Source organism: Bubalus bubalis, chromosome 1 (genome assembly GCF_019923935.1).
Source record: "Bubalus bubalis isolate 160015118507 breed Murrah chromosome 1, NDDB_SH_1, whole genome shotgun sequence".
Classification (NCBI taxonomy): Eukaryota; Metazoa; Chordata; class Mammalia; order Artiodactyla; family Bovidae; genus Bubalus; species Bubalus bubalis.
The window spans coordinates 114,360,122-114,380,390 of NC_059157.1; the positions used below are offsets into that span (position 1 = coordinate 114,360,122).

Here is a 20,269-nt window from a genome sequence, read left to right on the forward strand (position 1 = left end):
TTGTGTTATTCTTTTAGAGCAATGACATCATTAATCTAGCAAAGTTTGGTGAAAGTGTATTGAGCCTAAATTTGAAAACCCGAGTCTGGTCTTGGCCCAACTACCAACTAGGTTGAGATCCTCAGCTTTTCCCTGCGTGAGTTAAAAGGGTTGGATAGGACTTCCCTTGTGGTCCAGTGGTTAGGAATCCACCTGCCAGTGCAGGGGACATAGGTTTGATCCCTGGTCCTGGAAGATCCCACATGTCACGGGGCAGCTAGGCCTGTGTGCAGCAACTACTGAAGCCTGCACACCCTAGAGCCTGTGCTCTGCAGCAAGAAAAAAACACTGCAATGAGAAGCCTGCCCGCCACAACTAGAGAGACCAGCCCCTGCTCACCACAGCTAGAGAAAACCCATGCAGAGCAGCCAGAGCCAGCACAGTCATGCATTAATTATTTATTTATCTAAAAAAAAAAGGAGGCTGAATAATATCTGACTTAACTCATTTGCTTGCTTACTAACGTATCCTTTCAAGCAACAAATGTTTATTTAGTATCTACTGTCTTCCAAACACTATTTTCCTTAGTTAAGTTCCTTTCTTTCTTGGGGAATTATTTTTCTCATCTGAAAAATGAGAGGATTGGATCAGATGAGCCCCCAGATTCCTTTCACCTCCAACAGGCCATAAATCCACCCAACAGTTCCAGCATCATCTCAGTCCACATTTCACTCTTTAACTAAAAGTTTATCACATAAGATTCTGATGAATGCTTTGCTAAAATCAAAAACCATTTTGTGGGTTCAGGCAGTTCATTTTTTTTCAAAGACATATCACATTAAGAGAAACAAAGAAAGTAAAGAGAAATTAAGGAAAATTGGGGAAACAAATGGTAATCATAATACTCATTGAATGCTTATTGAGGCAAACTTTTTAGTCTTTAAAGTCTGGATATATTTTTAGTGTACCCTCGTCTTAATGATGGTTTGGGCATAGAATTCTAGATTGGAAGTCATTCTCCCTCAGAATTTTAAAGAAATTGTTCCATTTTCTTTTATGTTCAATGTTGTTAAAATCTGCTATCATTATGATTCTTGATTTTTGGAGTTTTACCTGACTTTTTCTCCTCTCTGAAAGCTTTTAGGATGCCCTTTGACTGATATGTTCCAGTGCTGTGCTTTAGAGTAGGTCTTTTTAAAAAAACAAACAAAAAAAAAACCTAATTACAGCAGGCACTTACAACACTGTATCAATTTGGCAATTCATGCCCTCAGTCCTGGGAATTTTTCTTTACAATTTATTCCTTTCTACTTTATCTAAAACTTGTTGGATTGATTCTTTAATTGTCTTATTTTCCTCTTATTTTCCTCTACTGGTGTTCTTATTCTACTTTTTGGAAAATTTGAATATATCTCCAATCCACATGGACTTCCCTGGTGGCTCAGCTGGTAAAGAATCCGCCTGCAATGCGGGAGACCAACCCATATATGAAATGTCTCTTTTCAACCATAATTTTAGTTTCTAAGAGCGCTTTCTCATCCTGTAAGTTTTCTCCTTTCTGTAGCAGCCTGCTCTTTTTTCCATGGATAAAATATCCTCTTATCTCTCTGAGGACATTATAGTGTTGCTGAAGTTCGTCCTGCCTGCGTTTTGTTCCCTCTGAGTTCCTGGTCCTCTGTGTTTGCCTAGTTTGGTCTCTGTCAGGGAGACTTTTCTGAAAAGTCTGGTAATTCTTAGCTGAATCTTGAGGCACCAAGAAACCTGACCACATATTCTGCGTAAAAGGAAGGCGCTTATTGACTGGAAGGATTCCCTGTTGGTGATCGGGCAGGGCACTGCGGCTTTCTGGGGAGGGGTTCCCAGCTGTCAGTTTCCCTACACCTTTTTGGTTTCCCAAAATGAAAGAGCCTCAGATGTTTATTTGATTGCCAGTATCCTGGGAGCCAAGAGGGACAAGGATGTGGTCATCTCCTTACTCTGTGTGTAGATATTCAGTGAATTTCAATTTTTCAGGACAGTGTGCATTGGGTAGAGGGGAAACTAGGGATCTGTTTCCTTTACAGACTTTCAGCCCATCTTACCCCTTCAGCCCCACCTGAACTCCTGCCCTCCTTGTTGCCTGGTGCTTCCAGTTCCTGAGGCTTTCTGAGGATCAAGCAGGGCTAATTGGAGGGAACTGGCATGCTGACTTGGGAAATCTTTAAAGGTGTCCACATAACGTTCCCTAGACAGCAAGGGCCAGTTCTTCTAGTTGTCTGAGTTTAGGACAAGACTCCATTAAGATGTTTAAAAAGAAAAAAAAAAAAAGTATTCATTTACACATTAATTCATGGCATAATCATTATATAATCATTTACATGCCTATATATTGATACATCTGGCACAATCTATAATACTTACAAGTGTTATCTCAGTTAATCTTATAACAACCTACAAAGTAGGTACTGTGACATATCCCCATTCTACAGATGAGCAAACTGAGACCAAGATGTTAAAAATCTTGTCCCTGGTCACACAACTGATAAAGGGCTCCAGAGTCCCTGCCTCACCACTAGTCTGTGCTGCCTGGGGAGAATCTGATTAGAGCACACAGAAGCTGAGGCTCTGAAATCACAATAGAAGGGAGGGGTATAGTCCTACATTTCTGAATATTACCGGAAACCCCACAGGGAATATTCATGTTCTTTTTCTGTAACATGGGGAAGCTCACAGGGGTAATCTAGTTCACACTGTTTGTACAAGAAGGAGGTTCCATTAATCTCCAAATAGTAACCAAGCAAAAATGGCCTGCATGAAGGCAGCAGTTTCTGGTGAATACGCGCAAGAGCCAGGGGTGGTTATGAAGTCTTCCCTGGTGTATAGCAGCGTGCGCTGTCACCGAGGAGCAGGGGGAAGTGAGGTGCTCCTTCTGCCCTCTGGGAAGCATCACAGAGGGTGGAGGGTGAAGTCCACCCAGAGACTGGGCAAGAGGGGAACAGGCTCCACCAAGAAAGCCTGGACCCGAAAAGGAGACAGACTGGGAAAGGAAGCCAAAGAATCAGCTGATGACTCAGGGGCAATGGGAGCAGACACAAGTGGTAATTAGCATCGAAGGGGTTTAACAGGCCTCACCAAAGGCTCACGCCCAGGCCAGACAGCGACACACTGCTAAGTCGGGGGGTCACTGTGAAGTGAGAAAGATGGGAGATTACAGAAACAGGGCGCAAGGTCAGAGAAGACTCCACCACACCCAGCTTCATGCTCAGACTGTGCTCTCAGGTCAAGACTCATGACATTTTTTCTAGCAGGAATAAGTCTGGTCTTAGAATCTGGAGTAGGATTGAACTGATAGTTTGAAAGTTAAGCAACCATTTCACATAGTTTAAAAATATGCAATAAAACTTCAATGCAGCCTCAAAGTTTTGGACAGGACATGACAGCCCTTCCTGGTGCCCATCAAATCACCTGTGACCTCTGTGGTGTGAGAGACAGGTCTAAGGACACCCATCAAATAGGAATGTTGTTCATAGAGGGAATAAGCAACAGGCTGGTGGAAGAGACTCAAACGTACATCATGAAAAGAACTAGCTACTGTGGGGGGAGTGATGGTCATCTTAGAGAAATCAGGGACTCCGCTAATAGAGAAAAAAGTCAAGTTTTTACATTTTGATCAGTAAAAAGGGTCTAGAACACAAGGCCTGCTTTACCCTTGGGAACTAGTTAAAGAAAGAACCTGATCATAGCTTTATTTTTTTTGAGGATAAGCATAGCTCAGCTCAGTGGAGAGTAGTACATCTGAAGTGCTGGGAAAGTCCGTGAGCTGCCTGATGGCAGATCTCCATGGGGCAACTTCAGAGTGAAGCTGCAGGTGTAAGAGGGTGAGGCCCAGATAAGTGTTCATGGACAGGCAGTGGGAGAGAGCAGGTAATTAAAGGAGGCAAAGAGGGCCCGGGAGGCTGAAGAAATTATGAAAGTAATCCAAGTCTAGAGCCATGAAATGGGAGGATGGGGCAAGGGGAGGGATAGATGCATCAGAGAAGTAAGAATGAGAGCTGCTTAGGTGGAAGGCTTGCATACTCAGGAAGGAGAGGTTGTTCAAGGAACTGATCATTAAAAGCAAAGTCATCTTTAAAATAAGTCAGTTCTGGGAGATGCAGATACTGAGGAAGAGAGAGAGTGTGTCCAGACAGCTGCCTTCTCTGTGAATGGCCCTCCTTGAGGAGGAGTCACGAGGCCAAAAGACAAGCCCAGAGTGGAGACAAGGAGGGTAAATGGGCAGTGGTTTTCCAGCTCTGTGCATGTCTCCATGGCTAGTCAGTCAAGCAGGGGAACAGCTGAAAGATAGGCTGTATGTGGCAGCTTTGTGTTGGGAAAGCACAAAGGGGTCATCTCGGACAAAGGAGTGTTGGAAATGAAGCCAGATGAGAAAAATAATCTGCAAGCCTAAAAGGAAAGTTAGAAAACAAACATGCTGAGAAATATAAAATAAAAATCTAAAGATTTGCAAAGGAAGACCTTAAAAAGTTCTTAATTGCCTGTGAAGAAACTAAGTGAAAACAGGAATTGTTCTTTGTAGCATTTTCTGTAACAGGCTGTTAGATAAAGCTGTTTAAGTTCCTGGGACTGGAGATTTAGCTAAGGCAGAGAGGTGGGAACTTCCCAAATGTGCCACTCGCTGCAAAGGCAATAAGAAACATGAGGATGGGGACACGCCACTGGTCCTTGGGAACACACCACTGGTCCTTGGGAAATGGGAGGTGGAGGAAGAGAAAATAATGGTCATGGGACTCTGTGAGTCAGGAGACACCAGAACTGGTCGGAAAGAAATATATACACATGAACTTTTCTATGGAACTGATAATTTAGTATTTGTGAGGGATTTGGGCTTATTGGTTAATAAGCCCTCTGTGTAGGGGCTTCCCGGGTGGCTCAGAGGTAAAGAATGTGCCTGCAGTGTGAGAGATGGAGGAGTCAAGCATTCGATCCCTAGGTTGGGAAGATCCCCTGGAGGAAGGCATGGCCACCCACTCCAGTATTCTTGCCTGGGAAATCGCACGGACAGAGGAGCCTGGAGGGCTAAAGTTCATAAGATTGCAAAGAGTCAGACATGATTGAAGTGATGGAGCACGCACACACACTCTGTGTAATTAATGTTCAGATGGTGGTGAGAAGCATCGCGGTCCAGAAAGCGTAAGGCCCAAAGCCTGAATGAATTACGTTAAGAATTGCAAGGAAGCACCTTAAATGTGCAAAGCTTCCTCAGAGATCTCTTGGGCCCTCTGCCCTTGACCTTCCCCATATCAACAGGGGCTCTTAGAACTTTTCAGTACTAATTCCACTGTGGGTTTTCTGAAGCAGTGTTTCTCAATTATGAACCCCAAATCTGTGCACCCTAAAATTTCCCCGTGGCTCTGGGAAGAGGACAAGGGATTGTTTGGGGGGCAGCCATGCCTAACCACTGCCTCATCCATTTCTCCTAATTCCCTCCATTGCCACTCTTTGGAATTCCCTTATTGCCATGGGGATGGGGACCCTGTGTAGTAATCTCTTTGACTAAGCCATTGAGGTGAGAGGAGCCAGGTTATCAACCCTATATTTGACTCAAGTGGGTTTGGCTGGATCTAGAGCATGAGTGTCACAGAAATGCCTCTCCTTCATCTTCCCCGCCCTCATTTCTGGACTGTTAGCCTGAAGGGGCAAACAGCACCACCTGTGGTGTTTCCAGGCTTCTCTACTAGATCTGGGTTTTGAATTGTGGAAGCGCACAGCGTGGCTCCATGCTCTTACCCAACCCCGGTCCTCTACCTGCTGGTGGGTGGGTCTGGCTGTAACTCGCCCTCAGGGGCAATGGGCCTTGTGTCTGGTGCCCACTGAGCTGTTTGCAGCCAGAACTTCAGGCCCCCTCTGCGTTCCCTCAGCAGTCTGCAGAGGCCACACCCAGCCCTGAAAAGGTTGCAGGTTACATCAGGCCCTGTGCACCCTTGGCCCCAGGAAAGAACCTGAGTTCCTGAGGGTGGCGCAGAGGAGAACGCCACAGAGGCATAGAAACTCAGTGACAGAACTTCTTAGAGTTAAGGAAATGTTGTGGTCACCTAGCCCAGAGTCCTACAGATGGTCCATTAGTAGAAAGTGTAATCGACCTAGTGGGATGCCACCAGCAACTGAGAGGGAAAAAATTAAATAGAATATCGAGTAACATTTGTGTGTCAGTGATACAGTTATTCATATGTAGTATAAACTGGTCAAGAATTTCAATCCAAAAAGCTTAAGAGACCTGATGTAGGGCAGGCACACTGAGAGACCCAGGAGCTCAGGCCATGGGCATATTCTCCCTATCTGCCTCCCACCCTCTGCAACCACAGACATGCCTGAAAATGTGTGACTTGCCCTGTGGGATGTGGTTTAAGGAGCAAGGGGTTTGTAGTCGAGGTCTGGGTTCAAGCCCAGCTGGCTGACTATGGGAAACCACCTAGCAGTGTTTCTCAAATAGTAGACCAGGGAATCCCCTTTCCAGAATCCTGAGTTTCAGGAGGAGGCCTGGAGGTTTCCTTGTTAAAAATATGCATTTCTGGGTCCTAATCCAGGAGCAAGGGAGGGAACAGCTAGGGCATCTACATTTTCAATAACCTCCCTAGGTGATTTCCATGCACACACTGTTCCAACCACTGATCTTGACATTTCTGAGCTTAAATTTCTTGATGTAAGAAATGACAATGGAGTGGATAATATATGTGAAGGTACTTTACACACTGTAAGAGCACTCTTCAGACTTGAGGTATTTCCATTCCACAACATCCTTCTCTATTTTGGAGAAGGATAACACCAGCTGAGTGGGTGGTGGGGTCTGTGGAGTCAAATGGAAAACATGAACCAAAACCATGTTTCTTTCTTCTTGTCTCTTTCCACCTCCCACCTCTTGTCCTATACTTTCTCTTCTTGACCTAACCCTGACGGCAGAACCACGCCCATCCATGGAAATGTGTTTAGAGTGGACTCCATGCTTTGTGATTGGTAATGATGCATATTGCAGCTATGAGTCTGATATGTCATGTTAACCTTTTCGAGCCCACTGTAACATTCAAGTTCCTTTAATAGAAATTTCTCCCAGCCCAAGCTTTTGACCCTGGGGCACTGCTGACTCCCTACTCACTGTGCTTACCTATGCCGTGCTTACCGTTCAGCAGAAGCCTCTCTGGATGTGTGTAAAATTCACAGCTACCGCTGCTGGCACTGGCAGTGCAGGCCCTGGAGGCTTAAAGCAAAGATGTGCACACTGAAGGCGAGGTCCCTGGAGATAACAGGGAGCTTCCCCCTGAATCTCAGAGAACAGGCTGCTGAGCTGGGCCCCTGGGTCTCCTGTTCCTTCCCTTCGCCCCCTTCTTACCCTACCCCTAAGTGCAGCAGCTCTTCTAAGAGGCAGGCTGTGTGCTGAGTTCCAGAAGACAAATGAATAACGAACGGTTTCTCTCGGTGAGAGTGATAAGTCTCAGTGTTCAACTAGCAGAGGGTGTTCCTGTCGCGGGGTCTCTCTCCCCAGTTTTACTGATTCTGCCCCAGGAATGGTGGCAGGCCTAGAAGGAAGAAGGCTGGAGCACTAGGCTGGTTCCTAAGGGAGATGCGTCCGTTCTTCTCTGCCCATCTTCCCCCTGCTCCCCAGTGGCTGAGCAAGCAGAAGATGATTCTGTTCCAGGCGAACAGTCTCCTGTGTCTGCCATGGAGTTGACGGTCTGTTCTCTTTTATATCTCTAGTGCCTACATTCTATGCTAATGGCTGCAGCATGGGGTGGGGATGAGGAAGGTGGCAGGAATGAGAAGGAAGGGAGGTCATCTCCCTTATTCCCAACATCAGTTAGAATCAAGTGAGAGTGAGTGAGTTAAAAATGATGCCAGAAGAGTGGGAGGGCCAGGAGTGTAGCCAGGCATGGGGCAGAGGAGCCCTTGGAAGAAGAAAAGGGGCACCCTAGGGCCAGGGTTGGAGGGCACTGTTGGCTGGAAGCTTGTAAAGGAATGATGAAAAGAACTAACTCCCATGCAACAGGAAGGGATTAGGAGCAAGCCCAGATCTGGGTAGGCTCCAGACTGTCTCTGCAGCTAGAGTGAATGACAGTAATTGAATAACACTGTGTTAATTTCTTATTTTTTGTTTTCTTTTTCCTTATTTCCTTTCCTTTTCCCGACTCCCTTTCCCATCTTCTACCTTTTCTCCACCCTGAATCTCATCTTTTCTATTTCCCTTCCCCCTCTCCTCTGCTCTCATGCATACTTTGTCCCCTTCCCCACCCACCCACCTACCCATCTCCTTCCCCCATGCCCCCGTGTTTTACTCCACCCCCACCTCACCCCCAAAAGCTCTCTGGCGGCTGTGAGTTGACCGTGGTGCTCCAGGACTTCAACGCAGGCCACAGCAGCGAGCTGAGCATCCAGGTGGGACAGACGGTGGAGCTGCTAGAGCGGCCGGGCGAGCGGCCGGGCTGGTGTCTGGTCCGAACCACGGAGCGGAGCCCCCCCCAGGAGGGCCTGGTCCCCAGCAGCGCCCTGTGCATCTCCCACTCCCGAAGCAGCGTGGAGATGGACTGCTTCTTCCCCCTGGTGAAAGGTAGGGAGAAAGGAGGGGAAGGGATGAGGACCAGAGGCTGCTGGAGATGTGGCCCACTTGTTAGAAGAGCATCATGGCACTCGCTTGTCTCAGGAACCTGTTTTGACCTGTGGGATTACTTGTGAAGGGAGTGCATTGGGAGTTTAAAAAGAAAGAGCTATGGAACAACCATGTAACTTTGGGAAAGAATCACTTAATCTTTCTGAATCATTTTCATCTTAAAAATGAAGGCTGACTTAGATGACCCTTAAGATCCATGGTAGCTCAGTCGGTAAACAATGCGCCTGCAATGCAGGAGACCCATGTTTGATCTCTGGGTTGGGAAAATCCCCCGGAGAAGGAAATGACAACCAGTATTCTTGCCTGGAGAATCCCATGGACCCAGGAGCGTGGCAGGCTACAGTCCATGGAGTCGCAAGAGTCAGACACGCCTTTTAGCGACTAAACCACCAAGATCTCTTCTAACTCTTCCATTGTATCACCGATCATCCAAAAAAGTTATCTTCCACCCACAGCCCAATACCTAGATTCCCTTCTCCACTAAGCCTCCCCTCCACAGCTGCTGTCAGCTCCCTGGGCCCGTCCCCTCCCCAGGCACTCACGGTTCCCAGAAGCCTGAGCAAACCTGGGGGTAACACACAGCACAAGCCAGCTGAGTTTGACCTTCCCCTCGGCCCTGCCAGGGTCTGAGACATTCATTTATGTGCCTCTGACGTACAAATTACTGGAGCCTTGGCTTCTGTTTTGTATAAGCTCTGTGTTCTTCCCACTTGCTTGTTTATTCACTGTCTCACACCAGGGAGACTGAGCCCCTGGAAACAGTGATTCTCCAGGCAAGGGGTGTCGCTGGACTGGCAGCATCTTCATCTCCTGAGAACTTTTAGGAATGCAAATTCTCAGACCCCACTGCAGACCTTCTGGGCCAGAAATGCTGGCACGGGGCCGCCGTCTGCATGTTAGTAAGTCCCTGGGGACACCGACGCACACTCAAGTACCAGCGTCTCTGACTTCAGAAGTCAAGGCTGTCAGGGCCTGGAAGTCACTCGTTTTACATTGAGGACACTGAGGCCCAGAAAACTCTTGAGCTTCTTTTTGTCACAGGTCAGACATCTACCTCAGGGTTTCCGTGCAACCCTGTGCTAGGTATTTATGGAATGGGAAGAGGGAAGGACCTGATTCTGTCAGGAGGCAGGGGTAAGGGTCGCCACGGAGAGCTGTGGATGCTACTGACTAATGAAATTGTGATGTTTTCATTTCTGGAATTCCATCGGGTCCACCTCTAAAACCTGACTTCCTCCTCTCGTCCACAAGGTGGCGATAGCAGGCTGCATTATTGGTGCTGCCTGGTTCTTCCAAGGGCCTGGAGCGGGTAGGGGTGGTTTCCATCTGGAGAATGGCTGCTAAAAGCTAATTCACCTCACTCCGCACGCACACCCCTGTGCTCCCCTCCGCCAGTGCAGCCATCACCCGCGTTTCCCTCTTGGCTCTGTATCAGGAAGTTGTGTGCATCTGTAATTGCAGGTGTAGCTCCTCGGTCCTCTGAAGTGGTCACTAGAGAATCTGGTGGTTTTGGGGAAGGGACAAGCAGGGGATCTCAGGTTCTACCTGAAATCTCACCATGGCGGAACCTGGAACACAAAGCGGTTAGAATTGTGCGGGTGAAATGAAGTAATATGTGCAAAACACTTAGAACAGTGTCTGGCACTCAGTACATGTTAGCTGTCAGGATAAGTTATAGTTATTATAACTTAGTATATCACTTCCACAGATTATTCAGCAAAATGACTGAAAACTCCCATCTCCAGAGACAAAGCCAGGACAGCCATTCATTTGCAGGGAAACTTAACTGGTCACTCATCTCCCAGTGTGGGGTGGTCCATCTGAAAAGACTTGACTTCCAGGGAGGACCTGGGCTTCTTGCCCTAGGCCTGGCTTCCCTGGTTCCTGGCTGGTTGCAGCCCCTCCCTGCCCTGGCCCAAGGGGGGAGGTGGAAGTGTTCAGAGGGGCATACAGTTGGTGGAGAGTTAATTGAAAAATGGGAGCTGAGGATGGGGGATGCAAAATAGAGGCAAGAAAGTCAGGACCCTGGCACAGAACTTTCCAGCTAACTCTGCTGCCATCATGACTTCTTACGAGCACCACCCGTAGTGCCTATCACCATTTCCTTGGCTCGTCCTGTTGGCAGCCTGCTTGCTCTCTCCCAGCATAAGCCAGTTAGGCGGGGTTTCACATGGCAGCCTGTGAGCTCTCACTGGCTTCTCACCCCGAGGATTCAGGATCCACCCCCCTCCTCCAGGTGCCTGACTCCCAGCAGTCAGGTTTAAGTCTCTCTTCTCAGAGCATCCTCACAGCCCTAACAAGGCCTCAGCTGCAAGTATGTACACTCAAGCACACGCCACATCTTGGAAAAGCCCCTCTGTCTCTCTCTAGGACCTGTCTGGAGTCTCAGCCTCTTAGCAGAAATTCGATAAGCTATTCCTTTTCCCATCCAGCAGGCTGCCTGTGGGCCACCTGGCTTTCTCTCCTCTCCAAGTGACTTGTCTCCAGTGGGCACTCCACCTCCTGAGTTATGCCCAATGGAACTGAGGCTGAAATGATCTTCTGGGGGTTGTGGAATAGGCTAGGGCATCCTCCAGTGTCACCAGAGGTTAGAATTCATTTCTTTGTCAATGCTCAGAAGGCAACTGGTCGTCTTAACCTTTGAGAGAGCATCAGGCTAGTGCTCCTACAAATCTTAAGGGGTAGAAAATCATGTGTGTGCTGAGTGCTGCGTGGGTACTCAGGCACGACTGCCATCCCAAGAAATGGACACAAAAGAGCCCTGGATGTCAGCGCTGAGGAGGGAGCTTGGAGAACTACTAGAGCAGGGCTCTCAACTCCAGCTGCCTGGGGTCACCTGGACGCTTTATCAAACGACAAGATCCAGGCCCCACCTAGAACAAGAGGTGTCGGAATTCCCGGAGTAGACCTAAGCGTCAGTGTTTTTCAAGCCCTCCTCAGGTGAATCCAAGGGACAGAAAGGTTGAGAATCACTGCACTGGCCAGCCTCCTCTCTTGTAGGGGCTCTCTTGGGCTCCGGAAAGCAGGGTGACCTCTCAAAGCCACAGAGGGAGTTGGTGGCAGAGCTGGAAGAGACCAGGGCTCCTACCTCCTCGCTAAACCTCTGTACCACACTCTGCCTGCTGGGCTTCCAAGAGGCTCCAGGGCCTTTCTCCAGTCTTTCCTTCCTGAGGCTGCTTAGGAGTCAGTGGTTGCTTGTTTCCTCTTGATATCTTTGTGGCAGGACTGCTGGTGGGGCTGTGTGACAAAGCAGAGGGGCCTGCCTTTCCTGTTACAGCCCCCCTGACATCCTAGAGCTTCTCCCTGGTGTTGGGGCCTGTGGACCTAGTCGTTCCTCTTCCTAATCCCCTCTGACTTTCTCAGCAGTGACTGGCAAAGGCAGTACCTTCCAAGGGACAAAGACTTGGCAGTAGTGGTTTCAATTCTGGGGCATCTTAGAACCACCTGGAGGAGACTAAAAAGTACTGATGCTTCGTGCCCCAACCCAGACCAGTTAATTCAGAGCCACCAAGGACCTGGGCATTAGTATTTTTTAAGTTCCTTGGTAATTCTAATGGGTCCAGAGTGACTGCTTTAGGGGTTTGGTGCTGCCTGAGTGTCAGGCATAGGAAGGACTTAGAAGTCCGTTGGTAGAGGTTAATATGCAGTTATGTAACAACTCAACAACAAAGAACCAATTCGATTTTAAAATTAACAAAAGACTTGTATAGACATTTCTCAAAAGAAGGTATACAAATGGTCATAAGTCCTAAAAAGACAAATAAGGCATCGGCACCCCACTCCAGTACTCTTGCCTGGAAAATCCCATGGACGGAGGAGCCTGGTAGGCTGCAGTCCATGGGGTCGCTAAGGGTCGGACACGACTGAGCGACTTCACTTTCAGTTTTCACTTTCCTGCATTGGAGAAGGAAATGGCAACCCACTCCAATGTTCTTGCCTGGAGAATCCCAGGGATGGGGGAGCCTGGCAGGCCACCGTCTATGGGGTTGCACAGAGTCGGACAAGACTGAAGCAACTTTGCAGCCATAAAAAGATGGGCAACATCACTGATCGTGAGGGAGCTGCGCGTCAATACTGCAATGAGAAAGCAATTCATAGTGGTTCATCAGGAACGCTATTATTTTTTTCACAAACCATAGAAAACAACAGGTGTTTGTGAGGCTGTGGAAAAATTGGAAACCTTTACCCTGCTGGTGGGAAAGTTAAATGGTGAATTGCTATGAAAAACAGTATGGGAATGCTCAAAAAATTAAACATAGAATTACTATATGATCCAGAAGTTCCACTTCTGGATGCATACCCCAGAGAGACTTGAAAGCAGGGACTCAAAGAGGTGTTTGTACAGTTAAGTTCATAGCAAAGATGGAAGCACCCCAAGTGTCCATTAGCAGATGTGCAGGTAAACAGAAGGTAGGATATACATACAATGAAATATTATTTAGACTTAAAAAAAGAAGGAAACTCTGACACATGCTACAGCGTGGATGAACTTTGAAGACATTGTGCCAGGTGAAATAAGCCAGACAAAAGAGGACGAATACTGTATGATTCCACGATGTGAGGTAACTACTGCAGTCAGAGTCATAGACAGAAAGCGGAATGGTGGTTGCCAGGGACTGGGGAAAGAAGAGGAATTATGGCGTTAGTGTTTAACAGGTACAGGGTTTCACTTCTGCAAGATAAAAAAAAAATTGGAGGTAGATGACGGTGATGGTTAAACAACATTGGAGATGTACTTACTGCCGCTGAACTGTATACTTAAAAGCAGTCTTTCAAAGAAGCACAGGGTCCAGAAACACAGTCCAGGTTCTTCTCCACCCAGCTCTGTAGGATACCTGTGTTCCTTTTCTTTTCCTGTATGATTTTTGCCCTGGTTCCAACTGAGCACCTGAAGAAGCCCGAGGGAAATGCCTGTTTGCTTAGCCAAACTAAACAGGGCCTGGTGAGCCCTGGAGCTGCTGTCCTGGAGGAAAGAGGCCGTGCCTGTGGTGGCCTGGCTTGTTTACAGGGAGTCCTCTCTTATGGGGTCTCCTGATGAGTTCTCCGTTTATCACCTCGCTGGCCTCGGGAACAGCTTACCCAGGCTGGGGAAGGTGTGACGGTACAGAGCAGTGGAGGACAGTGGGCTCTGGAGGGGTGTGCCGCCACAGCTGAAGATGCCGCACGAGTCGTGATACTGCCCACCTGTATTAAGCGTGTCATCAGCTCGTAAAAGTACCTGGCATTTATTGGGCCTCACCTAGCGCCAGATTCTGTGTTCATGCTTCACTATTTTCCTCACTTGACAGACTGAAAACTGGGTCTTAGATCAGGTAACTTGCCCAAAGTCACATAGCTTGGTAGTGGCAGATCTAGATTTCAACGCAGGTCTATTTCCCAAGGTCTCACTCTTTCCCATCGTGCTCCACCACCTCCCAAGGCTGGAGGTACTGCAGAGAGCTATTTTACTTTGTTGTCCTTCTCTCTGACTCAGTGCCCTTGGATTTACCCAGTCTAGCTGGGTGAAGGTTGAGAAAGCACAGCCCTGTACACATGATGCCTCCCACTCCCTGTCCCTCTGGTCTCCTGGGCTCCCTTCCCTATGGGCGGTAGCAGCAGACAGACTTGTCCTGGGCGTGCTTTGCACGCTAGAAAGAGCCTGGCTGGAGCAGAACGGCTCTGAGCAGCAGTCTGGCTAGTGGGCTAAATGGGGTCCAGCTCTGCTGGGGGCCGGATACCCGCTGGAGCTGGTCCAACTGGTCTAGCAGATTCGCTGTGGGGTGGGAATTCCCTGCACTTTCTGCTTCAGAAGCGAAAATGCACCTTTACTATCTCCTCTGCTGTCAAATCCAGACACTTAGAGTCTCCTCCTGCCTACTGGCTGGAGAGTCCACTGCCAGTCTCTCTCAGGACTTAATAGTGACTGCCTTCCACTCTGAGGCTCTCTATGGGCTGGTCTTTTTTTTTTTTTTTTCTGTACAGTTACTCATACTGCCACATGTTCTAAAATAGCATTTGTATCACCTTCCATCCATATCTTCCTGATTTACCTCTACGATCCCATCCTGTTCTAAAAACATCTGCATTTTTCTCTCCACATCTGGCAAGTACTGTAAGTAACCTAGAGAGATAACAGTCTAAGCGTCCTGTGTTTAATCCATCCAAGCATAGCATATATTGGACCTTCATTTTGAGGTCCAATTTATTAGGCTGAACCACATGAAATAGCCATGCTGCTGCTGCTGCTGCTAAGTCACTTCAGTCGTGTCCGACTCTGTGCAACCCCACAGACGGCAGCCCACCAGGCTTGTAGTCAAAACTGGTTGAAAATCAGAAATTTTAAATGGTTCAATCTGATATGTTATAACCAGCCTATCTTTTTCATAGAAGCATACTTGCAAATCTTTGAGAAAACTGGGGAGGGCTTGGTACTCAGGGAGTCAGATGGATCAGAAGGAGGACAGAATATGAAACAAGTAGAAAGTCACTGAATATTGGTTTCTGCAACTGTAGGGGAAGCAGATAAACATACTCATCTCTCACAGTTGCTGGGAGCCTCAGAGGTTGCAAAGTTAAGTAGAAATGCTTTTACGCTGTGAAGTAGTTCTCTTTGTTATATGCATAGATTGCTTAGACTAAAACACAAGTGACCCTGCTATGCGTGAGGTTTTAGAGTGACATGTAGAAGGACATGGATGGCATGATGAGAGGTGTGGAATAAGAGTCTTAGATGAAAGATCTGGGGGCATCTGAATCCTTGCCCAGTCACTGATAAGATGATGATCTTGGACGAAATACTTAAAATCTATAAAACGGGCAATAGTGCCCACTTGCCTTGAGTCAGACTTCTGACCTGTGAGTACCACACAGTCAACTAACGTTCATTTCCCTGTCCTTTGTCCCACTTCTGATGCCTCTAGAGGGATGCGTCTAGGGTGTCTCCAGCGTGAATCTTCCCCACGGCTGCTCACAGGGTCAAGGTGCTGTTTCTAGTTCCATCCGCAGGCCTTGCGAAGGCCCACCATTCTCTCTACTCTGCACCCTCTCCCTGCCCTCAGTTTCCACTCCTGGCCTACCCTGAGCCTTTTCTACACTACCAACAGCAGATCCAGCTGACTCTGATTTCTTAAGAAATAATGGTGGACTCCTCTCTTCTCATTTTCTTTTGCCTCCACTTAGAGGGTAGAGTTTATATATGATATATTTGAACTGAAAATTCAAATTATTCCCTGGCTTGTGCCTCTTGATGCCCTGTTCTTTCATTGATTAACTCTGGTCATTGAAGGTAACATTTGAATCATACCCTAGAGCTGGGCTGACCCTACGTGATGGAGGGTGGTGCTGAGATGTTGAGTGTTGCTGGGTGGGCATGAATGTGTCCTTCCCCGATTCAAAGAAGAGAAGGACAAAGACCAATTTTGTAAAAACTGCCTTATTTTACTTTCAACTGAATTTCTTTCACTTTCCTGTCTGTATTAGGATGGGCCAGAAATGACTCAATAGTTACTGACCAAATGGGAGCCCTCCCAGGACAATTTCAGGAAGAGGGAGATGTAGGTGCCATCTAGTTCACACCTTACCCTCCTTTTTATTTTATTTTTCTTTTAAGGATAAGGGATCAGCAAAGACAGTTAGAACTTGCCCCGAGCCTACTTTGTTCTGGGTGAGATGTCCTGCCTGGGACCGGCCACCATTGTCTGATATTATTTAGGACATCAAAGGGCTTGGAATGGAGGCCTCAAATAGAAAAATGTCAGGCCAGGCCACATCCTCCTTTCAGTACGCCCCAGTGTGGTGCTGCTCCAAGAAGAAGTGACGCAGGAGGAGACGCTGCACTATCCAGGGAAACGACTGATGCCTCTGGGGACCCTCTGCAGAGATCCTGCCCCTCTCCTTTGTGTAACCAGCCTGCTGACACTTAGCTTATGCCAAACGCCTGTCTTGACAGCATATTTTCATGCCTCCTGGTGCCCACTGTAAATCTGTGAAATATACATGAGAATGATGCCTCTTATTATTCCCGGGGGGAGGAGGGTGAGACGTGAATAGCAACTTCGCTCCTTGGAGCCTCATGAACCAGCTCAGAGCTGGTAGTGCTCAGAGCTAAAACGAGAGCCTCAGATTCAGACCAAGAGAGGAGAGGCTACCACAGTGTGTGCTTGCTGAGAAGGAATGGGAGATAAATGATAGAGAGGAGAAATCAAAAACAGAATGTTTCCCAAAGAGAAGATGATGCCGTTTTCTTTTACTAGAGCTACCCCAGCTAAAACCACTTTCCCCACGAAAGGGCAGGGAATGTAGAAATGACATGCACAGATTGTAGCTTGGGAGGCAGAGAAGGAGCGACAGAGGTCTAAAGGCTGGGGGGAAGCCCACCGGACCTGCTCAGGGAAGGCCAGGGACGAGAGGATCATAAACAGTCGGTCATGAGGAGCAAGCCTTGCAGCCCTCGGCCTGAGGAGCTTTCAGCAGTGGGACTCATGCTGAAGAGAGTGTTGAGGACCCTCTTCCCATCACCTCAATGCCTTCCCCTGTGTCAGTCAAACTTTGAAAGCAACCATCCCTCGTCTAGGACCCCCGTAGCACTGAACCTGCAGTCTGAGCTCAAACTCTACAACATGGGTGAGGAATCTTTCAGTTTGCAAGTCTTGCCATGTTTAATACCAGCTCCCCATTCTCTGGAGCAGAGAGGCCATCCACTCACGGACCAGCCTGCCTCTTTTCTTGTCCTTACCTTTGGGAAAAGACTAGGCGGCCTGGTTTCCCCAGCACTGTCCCCCAGCCCCAGCTAGGAACACCAATTCTGATATTATGTCCATTTGCCTTACTCTCCACAAGGCCTGTATGCTACAGGGGGTGTGGGTGCCTACCTTTGTACACAGGAGGGCATGTGGATAATTACCATTGCTGGGCTCCAGGCTACAGGGAGGAGGGCTGGGCTCAGCTCAAAACAGTCCATGGCTCCTGTCTCACTTCCAGTGATAACAAGAGGCCCTTGTGTGGCTGCAGGGAGGCTCCTGCAAAACCTGCCCCAGAGCCTGTTCTCTGACTTCATCTCCTCTTAGTTCCCTCCTGCTGCTCTAACAAATTACCACAGACTTAGTGGCTACAAACAACACCATATTTATTCTCTTACAGTTCTTTAGGTTATAAGTCCAATGTGATTGTCATTGGACTAAAATCAAGAAGCGGCAGGACAGCCTTCCTTCTAGAAGCCCTAGACAAGAGGTTGTTTCCTCACCTTTTCCAGCTTCTAGCTAGAGGCCACCTGCATTCCTTGGCTTGTGGTCCCTTCCTCCATCTTGAGAGCAAGTGATGTTGCATCTCTCTGGTCCTTCTTCCAAAGTCACATCTCCCTGTGACCACAGTGGGAAAGGTTCTCTGCTCTTAAGGACTCACATGATTACACTGTGCTAACCTGAATAATCAAGTGTGTGCTCCCCATCCCAAGGTCCCTAATCATGTCTGCAGAGTCCCTTTTGCTCTGTAAGATACTGCATTTGCAGTGTCTAAGGATTGTGTGTGGACATCCTTGTGGGGAGGGGCGTATTCTTCCTACCACATCCTACCAACTCCTGACCAGCCTGTCTGACCGAACTCTTCCACAACTGAGTGATGCATTCTCCTTCCCAGCATGCACGCCTTCTGGAACACCCCAGGTCCTCAGGTACCCAGACGACTTGTCACCACACTTCCTTCACGTCTCTGCTTAAACATCACCTGATTAGAGAGACTTTCCCTCACTCCCACCCTCTACCATCACCCTGGATACCCCTTTGCTGTTTTACTTTTCCTCATAGCAATGATGTCACTACCTGGCTTGTTTACCAGTGTTTATTGTTTATTCCCCTCCCCAACTGCTTCCCAGATTCCCTGTACAAGTGAAGAGGTTCTGTTTATTTTGTTCTTTACTCTATCCCAGGTAGCCTGAACAGTAGCTGACATGTAAGAAGGTCTCGGTAAATATTTATGGGAAGGAAGAAAGGGAGGAAGGAAAGGAAGGATGGAGGGAGGGAGAGAAGGAAGGAGGGAGGAAAAGAGAAGAGAGGAAGAGAGGAGGGAGGGGAGGAAGGAGAAAGGACTGTGTGTCAGGGACTCCTGAGAGAGTTCATCTGTGACGAGCAGGCTCAGTGTCCTCCATCCCCCGAGGACTGCAGGGGAAACTGGCTAACTTTATCAGGGGGGGCCTGAGGATGTGGTAGGAATAATATTATGAGGCCTGTTCTAACTGAGAAAATCTTTGCAAGCTGGCTTCCTGGGAAATCTCCTCTGGGACACATGGGCTAAGCTTACCTCTCATGCATCTGGAATGGTTGAAAATTCAGAAATATAAGGATGGGCAGCATCTTCCATATCCCTCCTATTCATGAACTCCTCCATAAACTGACTTGAGTTACATGAAGGCAAAATCCACACTGCATTTAATGTATCAGAAACCTCTTCATCACACCCAGGAATCCACATGCTGCTGCAGCTGCTATTTCTGCCTGTGGGAGGGAAGTGGGCATTGACAGAGTGAAAATACCATCCCTCATAGTGGACACTTGGTAATGGTGAGCCTTCCCAAACTGGAACTCCATCAGAGTGATAGACGGGCACTTCTTACTGCCCTACTTCGGGAACACTTTGACCTACTTAGAAGTGAACCTTTTGGGAAGTAGATAAAACCTGGAGTGGTTTGTTTTTAGCAACTCCAGCTGCAGTCATCTCTCACTTTGATAAACAGCTTGTCTCCTCCTGAGCTTGGACCTCCAGGAACCCATCCTGGCTGTAGCTTTATCTCACTGTCCCCCAGAAGAGCATGGGCACTGGCTGTTCTGGTGAGACCCCTAGGTCCTTTGTGAAACACCACGGCCTTCTCATCATCACCTGGCTACCCTTACCTGGGGCTTGATTCAAACCAGAGGGTGGTCAGTGATCCTTCCTTCCTGAAAAGCAGTGTTGGCAGGGCAAGCCAGGCTTAACTGTTTGAGCCAGAAGGAGGCAGAAAGGTGTCAGCTAGGTAGGCAGAGAGGGACACGAGGACACATTTACATGGCATAGTTGAAAACAGAAAGAACAAGCTCAATGGTGGTTTAGTCCTTGGAGTCTAGAAGCTGTCGCTAGGTGAATGCAGACACCCATGGGGCCAGCAGTGGTTCAGTGGTTAGACCACTAAACAGCTATAACTGGAGGAGATTACTATGCATACTGCTAGCAATAATGCTTTTTCTATAGACATTACTATTAAAATAACACATATAACCTGAGGCTAGCTATCTACATAGACATTATACAATTTTGAAAGACATGTTTGGAGTTCAAATTAAATACAGAAACAATGTACACATTGCATCTCCTTTATTTTAATCTTAAGTGTTTCTGGTCACTGATAATTATTATTCTTCACATAAAGATGAAACCTGTACTTTATGTCTGGTCTTGGTTTGCCGTCAATTTCCTTTTTGTGCTACAAAAACATGGAACCAACTGCTTTCCTGGAACTCACCTTTTTCCTCTTTGTCTTTGCTCAGGGAACACATCATATTCAGTTTGTGTTTCTCTTACAAGATTCCCATATAAATTCCCATATATAGGTTAGCTTAGTGAATCATAGATAGCAGATATTAAAAAAACAACTCTTTGTTGAATAAATGATCAGTACTTGGCAAGAACCTTGGTGTTTTAAGCCGCAGT

The 20,269-nt window shown here is 47.6% G+C and overlaps 1 protein-coding gene and 1 long non-coding RNA gene across 14 annotated transcripts in view; one reads left to right on the forward strand and one right to left on the reverse strand.

The window, feature by feature from the left end:
* KALRN (kalirin RhoGEF kinase) overlaps positions 1 to 20,269 on the forward strand; it is a 705,208-nt gene that overhangs the window by 554,998 nt on the left and 129,941 nt on the right. For all 13 annotated transcript variants that reach the window (XM_025281073.3, XM_025281358.3, XM_025281444.3 and 10 more), the window contains one exon: positions 8,308 to 8,554. In XM_025281073.3, coding sequence (XP_025136858.1) covers positions 8,308 to 8,554 — 247 coding nt within the window. The remainder of the gene's footprint in view (positions 1 to 8,307; positions 8,555 to 20,269) is intronic.
* LOC123331464 lies at positions 12,522 to 20,214 on the reverse strand. Its single transcript, XR_006548152.2, has 3 exons — positions 20,082 to 20,214; positions 18,887 to 19,080; positions 12,522 to 12,688 (listed from the first exon to the last, which is right to left on the reverse strand). It is a non-coding gene; the product is annotated as an uncharacterized LOC123331464 (long non-coding RNA).